The sequence below is a fragment of the Vulpes vulpes genome, chromosome 1, assembly GCF_048418805.1.
Source record: "Vulpes vulpes isolate BD-2025 chromosome 1, VulVul3, whole genome shotgun sequence".
NCBI lineage: Eukaryota > Metazoa > Chordata > Mammalia > Carnivora > Canidae > Vulpes > Vulpes vulpes.
The window spans coordinates 151,690,088-151,702,820 of record NC_132780.1 but is presented as its reverse complement, the minus strand read 5'-3'; the positions used below and the strand labels follow the sequence as shown (position 1 = coordinate 151,702,820).

The 12,733-nt window shown below is 37.2% G+C and overlaps 1 protein-coding gene across 7 annotated transcripts in view; it reads left to right on the top strand.

Annotated features, from left to right (window-relative positions):
* HMGCLL1 (3-hydroxy-3-methylglutaryl-CoA lyase like 1) overlaps nucleotides 1-12,733 on the top strand; it is a 195,317-nt gene that overhangs the window by 32,504 nt on the left and 150,080 nt on the right. The window contains exons 1-2 of one of the 7 annotated variants that reach the window (XM_072734396.1): nucleotides 6,031-6,053; nucleotides 7,851-7,957. The exons of 4 other annotated variants lie outside the window; for them this stretch is intronic. In XM_072734396.1, the coding sequence (XP_072590497.1) occupies nucleotides 7,877-7,957 (81 nt within the window). In that variant the 5' untranslated portion in view covers nucleotides 6,031-6,053; nucleotides 7,851-7,876. Of the gene's footprint in view, nucleotides 1-5,970; nucleotides 6,054-7,850; nucleotides 7,958-12,733 lie in introns of those variants that run through there. 2 more of the 7 variants (XM_025991080.2, XM_072734427.1) reach the window with 2 other exon arrangements.

Genomic DNA, 12,733 nt, shown 5'->3' with positions numbered 1-12,733 from the left:
CTACATTGTTCTTCTTGTTGTTGTCATTCTTCTTTTTTTAAAAAAAATTTAGATCCTCCATACCTTCCTTTGATATTGAAAGGAAGAAAAAAATTAAAATCTAGCTTGTGGAGAGGATTATGGGCCTTTTTTTTTTTGTTACTCTTGCCTTGAGCATATGATGCCAATCAGAATTATTAATTATTTAATTTGCTTTTTAAATTCATATTTTTTTTCCAGGAGAACATTTCCAACAAGTAAGTAACTGTGACTCCTATGTTCATTTATGGCATTCTTCAGCCAGACTTTGAATATGAGCTCTTATTTACCCTCTTAATTGAGTGCCCTTCTGTTGCCTCTCAAAGGTTCAAACTGAGGTTGACATTGCCAAGTGGAACAGGATGGGTGGAGTCGATGGTGTCAGCACTGGAGGTGTATAAAATTGTTGGCAGGCTCCAGAATAGGATAATGTCTCCAAAGTGTTCTGAGCTCCTTGTTGAAAGACCTTGAATAATTTCCATGTATTATTTTGATTGTGGCTAGAATTATAGTAGCTCTGCTATTTACAATGATTTCTTTCATTGTAACTTTTAAACAAATTGGTATATTTTAAAGTGATAGTGGAATAATTTTAAGCTATTCTTTTAAAATATTCATGTCTTTGTGTTAGTCTTAAAGGCACCTGATAAACATTGATCAAGTATTAACTCTTCACCAAGTTAAATGCTTTATATTCATATTCAATCTTCACAATATACTTATAAGCCAAGGACTGCTTGGCTCAGAGGAGAGTCACATTCCCACTTTAAAAAGAGGATAATGAGGAATAGTAATCAAATTATTTCCTCAAGTTTGTGCATCCAAATATGTAGTAAAGCTAGGTTTGTGCATCAAGTACCTGGTAGAGCCAGGTCTTTTGTCTCCAGAGTTTCACTACCACATAAGATGGCCTCCTAGGATTTTCTTTAGTAGTAGTATTAGAAACAAAGGTACTAGAATAATGATTTATTTTACGAAAATTTTAACTAGGGTAAAACCTCGAGAATTGATTTCTATATCCAAATGGCTTTCTTTGACCAATTTCTAGCATTAGCTACCCAGTTAGAATTAAGTGCATGAACAAAACATGACTGCGTGTGCCTTTTGTCTAATGGCCATTATGTGTACAGTATGGAGCACGGCTTTCCCACAAATCTTCATAGCTGTTATGATCTTTGTTTTATTTCACGTGTTTTCTCAATGCTTTGCCAATGCTTTGTTTTATTATTATTTTTTAATCAAACTATTGTTGACACACATTATGTTAGTATCAGGTGTACAACCTAGTGATTCAACAAATCTATATACATTATGCTGTGCTCACCACAAGTGTAGCTCCCATCTGTCACCATACAACACTATTAACGATACCATTGACTATATTCCCTTTGCTGTACTTTTCCCTTTCACCTATTTGTTCCATAACTGGATGCCTGTAACATCCCACTTGCCTTTACCCATTTTGCCCATCCTGACACCTCCTTCCCTCTGGCAACCATCAGTTTGTTCTCTGTATTTAGGAGTCTGTTTCTGCTTTTTGTCTGTTATTTAGATTCTGCATATGGGTGAAATTGCATAATATTTGCCTTTCTCTGACTTATTTCACTTAGCATAATATCGTCTAGGTCTATCCTTGTTGTTGCAAATGGTAAGATCTTCTCCTTTCTATGGCAGAGTTATATTTCTGTTTTTGTATATGTGTACCACATCTTTATCCATTTGTCCACTGAGCAACACTTATGTTGCTTCCATATCTTGGCCACTGTAAATAATGTTGCAGTAAACAGAAAGATGCTTATATCTCTTTGAGTTAATATTTTCATTTTCTTTGGGTAAATATCCTGCAGTATTACTGGCCCATGTGGTATTTCTGACTTTTTGAGGAACCTTTATACTTTATACTGTTCTTCACAGTGGCTGTGCCAGTTTACATTCCCACCAACAGTGCATGGGGGTTCCTTTTCTCCCCATATCCTTGCCATCACATATTATTCTTGACTTTTTTATTATAGTGCTTCTAACAGGTATAAGGAGATACCTCATTGTGGTTTCATTTGTGTTTCCCTGATGATAGTAATACTAAGCATCATTTCATGTATCTGTTGGCCATTGTCTGTTTTCTTTGGAAAAATGTCTATTCAGGTCCTCTGCCCATTTTTAATTGGATTATTACTACTTTTGGTGTTGAGGTTTATAAGTTCTATATTTATTTTGGATATTAACCTCTTATCTCTAAATATTAAGATACATAATAATATGAAAATTAATGAAAGGAAACTTTACTAATACGGAGCTGGGAGGCCAGAAGGGGTGGCACTCATGTTCTATCACTCCTTATCAATTGCAAACCCAACAAGACAGATTTATCTTTGTAGATTGATACTAGTTTATTAGGCCAGCAGAAGAAAGCAAGGTTTTTCTCTTCTCTCCCTCTCCTGAAACAGACTGGCCAATGAGAGGCTATCACAGATCAGCCAGTGAAAAGCCACTGTACTTTGAACTCCTACTTTATTACCTAGTAGAATATTTTGATAAAGGGGCTTCGTTAAGATCTGAAAAATTTTATTTAAAGTTTGAATGGATTCTCTAGTCTTCTTGTGCTTAATAAAGAGTATCATAAAGCTGAGAACTCATAGGACCTCTCTGATGTGATTTCATAGTTTGCCATTGTTATACAACCAACATGGCAAAACAAAAAGTAATGTAAGGCAATGTAATTAATTGCTTTTTGCAAATGATAATGGAAACCCAAAATTAAATAACTATTTAGAACAATGAGTTGTGGCTTCTTAGCCACAACTTGCCTTAGTAATAAGGCAAGTTTCTGCAGCAAAAACATTGCTATACCAGCTTGGGTGTATGAACTTTAAAACTTTGACAAAATTATGTATTCCAGTAGTTTTCCTAAACTTTGTGGCTATAAGGTCATGCTGCTTGTATAGCTAGTTTAACATAGATAGTTGTGTATTCTATTATAAGCTACTGTTTTCCGAAATTTGTCTTCATTTATGTTCTGTCTCCCTTTCTGATATTTCCCACACATTTCTTCTCCTAACTCTGGGAAGCGAACTAGGGGTGGTGGAAGGGGAGGACGGCGGGGGGTGGGGGTGAATGGGTGACGGGCACTGAGGGGGCCACTTGACAGGATGAGCACTGGGTGTTATTCTGTATGTTGGCAAATTGAACACAAATAAAAAATAAATTTATTATTAAAAAAGATTTTAGGAAAAAAAATCTGCCAATTTTAAACAAGCTCTTTCAGAAAATAGGAAGGAGACACTTCTCAATTCATTTTATGAAGCCAGCATAACTTTGAGGGAAGGGGAGGGAAGGAAGGGAAGAAAGAAAAGAAGGAAAAAAGAAAGAGACAGATACACTTCTTCCTCAGTGGGCAAAAGCTTGGACATGCATGCCATGGAAGAGAATATCCAAATGGCCAATATTAAAAAAATGCTCAATTAATTGGTCATTGGGAATATAAATTAAAACTGCAATAAAGTATCATTACATGTACAAGATTAGTTAAAAATTTTAAAAAAGAAAAAAAAATTTGTCTTCCTAAAAAAAATATTTCCATGATGAAACTTGGTGTATTAGGTGACATATCACATTTTTTCCTGGGAGTTGGAGTTTTTCTAAGTGTGTATGTGTGTGTGTGTACACATTTTCAACCAATCTGGCTGCTTTTTGGATTTGTAGGAGCTAAAAACAATCTTAGTGGTTAAATAATATATATATGTAATATATATATGTAATAATAATATATATGTAAAATATATTTTTATATATTAGCAAAGATATTAGGGAAAAGCTAACTTTCCGTACTTAAAATATTGCAAGTCCAACATTTTCTCTTGGCTTTCTAATGAACACTTTTATTACTGTTTTAAACTTTAATACTGTGATAATGATAATAGTAATGAAAAAGCTATAGATGATGTTGGCTAATTTTTCATAAAGTTTATTTTATTAAATTGCCATAAGTGCAAGAATAAATCATTTTTTTAAAGCCATGATTTTTTAAAAAAGATTTTATTTATTTATTCATGAGAGACACACAGAGAGAGAGGCAGAGACACAGGCAGAGGGAGAAGCAGGCCCCATGGAGTGAGCCCAATGTGAGACTCAATCCCAGGACTCTGGGATCACATCCCGAGCCAAACAAAGGCAGACACTCAACCGATGAGCCACCCAGGCATCCCAAGAATAAATCATTTCTTAAGCTAAATAATGTAAATAATAGCCACCACTTAAAGAAGCATAACTGTGTATGCAAGATCTCATGCTGTATCCATACATTGAAGTTTTTCTTTTTTTAATTCTTTTAAAATCATCTTAATATATTCACTGGATAGATTATAGAATTCTCACATTAAAAAACACTATTCTTGATTTCTTCAATTTGTTTCTCCTATGTTTCATCTCACTTTTATTTCTATTGATTTCCATTCATGTTTAATGAACTTAATTATGTTAATATTCTGTATTTTCAATCATACACTATATTAATAATAGTTATGATTTTATATTAATTTATAATAGTTATGATTTTATTAAGGCATTATAACGAATGCCTATTAAATATGTGTGTATATATTTATTGCTCCAGACACTTTTATTTATTTATTTTAAAGATTTATTTGAGAGAGAGAGTGAAAGCAGGGGAAGGGGCAGAGGAAGAGAAAGAGAACCTACAAGCAGACTCCCTACTGAGTACAGAGCCTGATTCAGGGCTCTATCCCAGGACCCTGAGATCATGACCTGAGCCAAAACCAAGAGTCGGCCACTTAACTGACTGAGTCACCCAGGTGCTCTACTCAAGGCACTTTATTTTTAAATTTAATTTTATTTAAATTCAATTAATTAACATATAGTATATAATTTGTTTCAAAGATAGAGCTTAGTGACTCATCAGTTATGTATCACACCCAGTGCTCATTACATTATGTGCCCTCCTTAATGCCCATTACCTAATTAAGCCATCCCCCCACCTGCCTCCCTTCCAGCAACTCTGTTTGTTTCCCATAGTTAGGAGTCTCTTATGGTTTGTCTCTCTGATTTCATCTTATTTTTCTGTCGCTCCCATGTGCTTATTTTGTTTCTTAAATTCCACACATGAATGAAATCATATGATAATTGTCTCTGACGTATTTTGCTTGGCATAGTATCCTCTAGTTCCATCCACATCATTGCAAATGGAAAGATTTCATCTTTTTGATGGCTGAGTAATATTCCATCACACACACACATACCATCTTTATCCATTCCTTTGTCGATGGACATCTGGGTCCTTTCCATAATTTGGCTATTATGGACATTGCTGCTATAAACAGTGGGGTGTGGGTGCCCCTTCAGATCACTTTTTTATCCTTTGGGTAAATAACTAGTAGTGTAATCACTGGGTGGTAGGGTCAAGACACTTTTAAAAATGGAATTTATTTAACAGGGAAATGAACTTTAGTGATGCAAGTGTTAGGAGCCTCATTCAAAAAAAAATTTTTTTTAAGATTTTGTTGAGAGAGAGAGCATGAGCAAAGGTGGGAGGGGAGAGAGGAAAGCAGGCTCCCCACTGAGCAGGGAGTCCAGTGCAGGGCTCTACCTTCTGGGGATCATGACCTAAGCCAAAGGCAGGCACTTAACTAAGCCACCCAGGCACCCCCCCTCATTTTAAAATTTTTAATAAATTTAGATCTTATGCTGTCCATCATTCTATATTTCAATCTGCTATATTGGCAGATAGTCTTGCAAGACTATGTAATATTCTCCTTTTTTTAACTGCTCTTATTTAAGTGCTCATAAAATTTACATATTCCCAGAAGGAATTCATATTTAATTATGCTTTATATCTACAGTGACACCCAGCATTAGTTTTCCATTTAGTACCTAGAACAAATATTAGTATGCATACATAGAGAAGAGTGTTCACATTTTTAGAGCTTGTTTTTAATCTCTGTTAAACATTGACCCAATGCAATTGGGAACAAAGTCCTGCACACATTCCCCTTTTCCTTTTGGCTGTCAAAAATTATTAAAAGGTAAGTGGATACCTTCTTTACCTTTTGATTTTGTAAATTAAGATATATTGTTCATAAAATTTGAAGTGACTTAATAGTACATTACAAACTTATTTTTACCTCATTACAAGTAAATTCTTAAACTGCCAGAGATTGCTTTTGAGTCAACTTTGGGACATGGATATTCTGAAAAAAGGGTTTCAAATATCAGCTTTGTTGATTCATCCCTTCATCCTAGAAAGGCACTGGAGAGAAAAATGTCTTTAGATTGCTCCAGAGGGCCAAGGTTTCTGTACATATCTATTTAATCAGTGATACTGCTTTATGTGTTTCTATGTTACATTAAAAGGGAAATATCTAAGAACAAATATGAGAATGTGGGGGTTTTAATGGTACTCCAAAATGGACTTTGTGCATATTTAAGATGAGATGAAAAAACTAGATTCTTTTGGAAAAGTGGACAATTAACGCTCCCTTAAAAAGTTCAGTTTAGTTTCAGAAGAAAATCCTACAACTTCTTGGTTCAGACTTCTCATCTGTGTAGTGGGAGCATTTGATTTGGCTGGCATAGCAGTTCTCCGTGGGAAGAATACTGGCTATGAAACAGGATATGTCAATATTATAAAGACTTTATTTACACATAAAATTACTCCTCAGGAAATGAAGTGAGTGGAACATATAAAAATCTGTCAGGAAATTTCTACGGTGTTTTCTTAGAGGGGAGAAAAAAGCAGTATTTGTAAAGTGAATAGTAAGGAATCATCTCTCACCATCAGGGGGGTTGATTGTATATACAGAAGCCACCCAGATATATTTTATGTATAAATATAAAAAATAAACACATGCACACACCCCATTAAGTTTTCAGAGAAACTCCCATCAAAATATGCCTTCCATTTAATTTTATGTAAGATTGAAAATGTGAGTAAAGCAGCCCATTTATGTTCTGCATAAAAGAATGGTTCATTATTTCTCAACCTTAAGCTCAATAGTTTGTGGTATATTTAATCTCATCCTAAAGAAAACTAGAAAAGGAGCCAGAGAACTTAGTTGGGTAACCTTAGAAAGTCACTTAATCTCTCTTTCAGTTCTGCCTACCTCAAAGGGTAGCTTCACAGATGAAATGTAGATAGAAAAGTGCTTTGGAATAATACAGCAACGTGTAAATGCAAGATAGTATTGCTTTTGTTGTTCTATGAAAGTGAACCATTAGAAATCTGATACCAAATGTGGGCATACATTCAGGCATATAACATGGCTTTTTGAAAGCCTTGTTCTGGATAATACAGCTTTTGTTTTTCACTAGTATTCTCCACTACTCCACATTCAACAGGATACACTGAGCTCAGTAACATAGAGCTTTTAATGCTATAAAAATAAATTCAGACTTTAGGCCTGTTCAAAGACTATGTTGCTAACTTCTGCACACTTAAAAAAAAAAACACCTCAATTCCTTAGAACTATAAGTCTATAAGTCATTCATCAACTCTCATAAATTCACTGTAAAGAAAAAATTGCCATGGCTACACTGCCTCCCCTCCATCCCCCCCGAAGGTAGCATGCAGAGCCCTATGCCACTAAAGTATAAGCTTGTTATGGGCAGGGGTTTGTTTGTTTTATTGATTCATTTCTATATATCCAATAACTATAATAATATTGCTGATATATATTGAATAAATGGAGGGCCCACCTTTTCTAAATTTTAGATGTAAGCTTATTAATCTATTCATTCATTTAACGGACAATATTCAAGTGTTTACTATGTGTCCATTCTGATGACTCTGAAGGGATCTTTGGTTTTGTTTTTGTTTTAAGTAGGCTCCACACCCAGCGTGGAGCCCAACATGGGGCTTGAACTCACAACTTTGAGATCAAGACCTGTACTGAGATCAAGAGTTGGATGCTTAGCTGATGGAACCACCCAGGTGCCCCTGATGACTTTGAAGGTTTATAATAAAAAATGCAAAATAGGCAAAGTGGTAATTTAAAGACCTATTTTAAGATAAGTCTCTCTGGGATCATAGAAATGAAATTCATGAATTCTATTTGGGGAGGTCATAAGAGTCTTGAGTAGATGACTAATTGAATCTTAGATAATAAGAGTTTTTGTTGCTGAGTATTAATTGAGGTAATAAAGATGTTGAGCAGCAATTCTTTATGGATCTCTTGCATTTCTGTATGACTTATTAGCAAGGCATTGATTAATTTTCTTTGGAAATATCTTTTCAAGGTGTTTGTCTAGTAAGCAACTTGGGAAATAGAGCAAAGGGCAGGCATGCTAACTGCCCATTATGAAATACTCAGGTTCCCCAAGCACAGCTCCTGTCATACTCAGAGAACCAGTGTGAAGAAATGTTATTGCTCTGACTACTGCTATTAATGTGAACAATAAAGCCTTTGTCTCTGATTCAAGAGCTGCATATCTTCTGCCAGCACCCATAATCTGTGGCAGGGTTGCTTATGAGCTAGAATGTAGGGTAAAATCTTAGTCCTTCACAGGTTGTTTCAGATTGTTAATAAGAATGGTATAGAGAGGAAGGCACGACTTCCTGAAAGAGGAAGAATGAGAACTTTTCTGATGGATTAAAGGGATTTGAAGGAAGTCAGTGGAAATTGTTAACAGACATATTGACCAGATTTTATAGTCAATTGAGCAAAATATGGTCTGTTTTATTGTATGTTAATGATAAGAAATTGGGAAGATGGTGGCTGTCTGGTATAAAGGAAGCAGATTCAAGGGCTGAGTAGTGTCTTGGTTATGCTAACTTTCCTAGGGACAGGAGAGCCTCCTTGGCCATCTGGCAGTCAGTCTCAGGTCCACCTATTGTAACAACTAGCACTAAGATCAACACTATGTGGGCTGAAGGTTTTCTTCCCTCTTTCTGTCAACAGTTAGTAGGAGTATAGAAGGAATAAATTTGGCCAATGTTACAGAAAGAACCCAGGTAAATCATAAAAAACTTTAGTTCAGTTGGGAGTTGAGGGGGTGGGGTAAGTAATGCTTGTGATAGAGGAATAGCAGTAACTGGACCTTCTTACAGCTTAGCCTGTCCTGCTGTCTGTCTGCCAAATTTAGATACAATTGGAGATGACAGCAAAAGGTCTCTAAGTCTGTGAATCCTGGCTGCTATACAGAAACTTTGGCCCTCTTGGGGAGATTTGGCTGGGATAGACAAACTCCTGTGAGGAGCCATAGATGAGTCAGTCATTGACTAGTATGGAGGATCAAACTGCCCCAGGTTGTGTTTATAGTGCCGAAAGGCAACATAGAGGAGAATGAGAAGGGAGCCAAAGAATTCTAAATGAATTTTATAGATAGCCTTGCCACTTTGTAAAACTCCCTTAGCCAATATCTTGTGACTAGATGAGGACTTAAAAATGTTATCTTGGTGATGGATCATGTGCAAGTCCAGCCCACGTCAGCCAGAGGGAACAAACCCCATTATCCTGCTGGAAACCAATGCAATTATGGATGCTGGGTTCAGGGGTTCCCTAGGTTAAAATCAGCAGTGATAGTAATGATTTTTATGTGTAACGTAGGGCTTTGTGTGGTTTCCAGATATTGCAAGTTCATCTGATTGAGCTGGTAAGGAGCTACTATGCTACCCAAAATTGGGAGGAAATGTGCCTTATTGATATAGAACTGATCTCTCCCCTGTGCCCCCAGATCATTCCCAACCTTCTTCTTCCATCTGCTTTAAGAAAAAAGATGGTTTTTAGTGCATAGTTTCCCATACATACTGAGAAACTTTGGGGAGAGGGAATACTCAAATGTTTATGGCTATCATATAAAGGCATCAAAGTCACCATCCTATTCAGTACCATGACAGTTGGGAGTCTTGTTTCAACTGATGGGGTTTGGGCAGTGTTCACAGTGGGAAAAGAGAACCCAAGTAACCTTTTGGGCCAATTCAGTGTACTGTTGTCGATTACACATCTGAACATATAGCAATAATTGATGAGTGATATGACTGTAATTGTTGGTCCTGTAAGTGCCAGAGGGGATCATCTCAAATAGGAAGAACTGCATGTCCCTATGATGGTGATTTACAAATTCGAACTTTTAACACAGTCAGGCAGCCTCCACCTGGAGGTGCTGGTTAGGATTTTGGACCTTTCCCTGCCCTGACATAGCTACCAGTTATCTTTTGAAAATCAGGTATTCTCTTGCTGTTGAATTTTAGTTGAAACTGGACACCTGAGCAGTGGAGGCCTTGAGAAACAGGCTTCTCTGGCCTGTTTCCATTTTGGGAGTTCAGCTTGGACCCTGACTAACAAGGTAGTACAATCTCAACAGGCCTCACTAATCAAATCGAAATGACATATTCAAGAAAGCAGTCAGCCTGTCCCCAGTGCAGTCTCAGCTTTGCACAAAAAAAGTAGCAGCTGCCCGATGCTGCCCACCCCACTGCCTGAAGCAGAGTTACTAATTCAATGGTGCCCTCCTGTTCACAGTGCTTTTCCTGATGCCTTGGCCTGGCTGGCTGATGTTTTGGCTAGACCAAAACCTGATGATGTCCAGAGGGCTGCTGCAGTTGTAAAGTCTCTGTAGGAGCTGTACAGAACTAAAAATTGGTGTGGTCACTTTACCCACTCAGGAGCACTAAAGACTATTAATTTTTTTTTCTGACTTTGGGGTTATGGTCAGTGCCCTAGCTTACTTGTCTGTCATTTGAACATCTACAGATTGACAAATCAAAGACATATGTTTGTGTGCTCTGCCTGTGGGTGTTAGGGATTAGGGAGCTAGCACAAATCCTGATCCTCTAGCTACTGCTATTGGTGTTATAAGCCTTTTTTCTCTCAACCAGAAATCTTGTGCCTTCCACCAGCATCTTTGGCAGGCCTTGCTAGTTAACTTACAACTGCCCCATTCTTCATAATTGGTAACTATAAGGATATACTTCTAATGTAAATGGTGTAAGAGAGTTGACACTTATTTTGTCTATATAAAGCATAAATTAACTGCTTATTGGCTTGGGATTCTTATTTAAGCAGTGATTCAGAGATGGAGGCTCCTTCATTTTTTTTTTTTTGTCTTTGTTAGCTTTCAAGTTTGTCATATTCCTCTGCATTAAGCTGGCCAAAGGGGAAGGAGCATGGAGGAATATTCATGGAATATTTCCATGGGCCAACCCTAAAAGTAGTACATATCATTCATCTTTATATTCCATTGGTTGGAATTTGTTCAGAAATAATTCTTATGTAGGGGAGAAATGCAGTCCAGGCCTACGCCCATGAAGAAGAGAAATGGGTTTGGCGGAAAGTCTTTCCTAAGGACAGAAGGAATTTCCAAACCAACAGAAACTTCATGTGTACAGACATGAAGGTGTGGAAGACATGATTTTATCATGGCTAAATTCAAAGAATGCATGAAAGGAGAGTATGGTAGAAGATGAGAGGCTTGTCATGAATCATTTCACTTTAAGCTGATAGATCTCTCTGAAGGTCTGTTGGATGCTGAAAGATTTTAATCCGGGAAAATCAAGATTAGCAAGACTTTTTAGGGAAGTTATAGCAACAGAAAGGCTGAGAAAAAAAAAATGACAATTTTAATGAAGCCAGTGAGAGAAGAGTTTCACTAATATAATCAACAGGTAATTATTGAGCACAGTCTAAGTATTACACATTGTGCTTGGTGGTGGGTGTATGCCAAAGTCAAACCAGTAATAAATGGACCATGTAGATACAAATGGTAAGAGAGAAGGTAAAGAATAGCATGTTCTGGAGAAATACCTGCGGAAAGGCATGCGGTGGGGAAAGTAATGAGATAGGTTTTGAATCACTGACTTCTATGTACTTGGATAGCATTTAGGTGAAATTTTTTTGTAGGCATTGTTGATGTATTGCTGCGGCTCCTTAGAGAAATCAATACAGAGATAGTAATCCCTAGAAAAAGACTGGAAATCACCAAGAGAGGGCTCTCACATCATATATATTCATGTATGTGTTGATTGATTTGATTTGCTGTTAACAAGGGGAACTTGTTAACTCTGAGCTTACTGAACACACTTTAACTTTATTTCTCAGATGCATGCCAGAGGGAATAGAGACACAAACCTAGAAAGACAAAAGAATAGTATTATATTCAAGAAGAAATCTAAAATAATATCATGTGAGCACATATATTGCTTTTGTTACAATAAGAAAGTCTGCATTGTGTGAATGGAGGTCTCAGTCCTTGGGTTCCCCATGAGAAGATTTGCTAGGGGATCTGTGCTGGATAGACCTCCAGAAGGAAAGTAGTAAGCACAAAGCAGTTAATTAAAGCACAGTTACACTCACAAGGTAGGAGAATGGGCAGGTTCCCCGACTTGGAAGCACCCCCAGGTTGTTCTTGGATTGGATATTATTGGGTTTCTCTGGTCTGAGAGGGGCTGTGAAGTGCTGTGGGGTGGTCTCTAATGGGGGCTGCTTCCAATCAAATGGGGAACTCCTCCCACAGGTTGGGAGGGGGGATTTTTAATCCTTGGAGGTTTGTACTAGGAACCATCCTGCCAGTTTTTTCCATCCTGCAGGGCTCTACCCACAATGCAAATACATTTTAATGAGTATAGAGGATACCCTGGGGCAGGAGTGGAAGAGGAGAGGGCATGTTCCACACCTGTGGCTCTTTGGTCTGTCAGCCTTAAGGTCTCAGAAGCCACAAAGTCAGGATGTTGTGCTCCCAGGCATTTATTGTGCAGCTTCATTGTCACCCT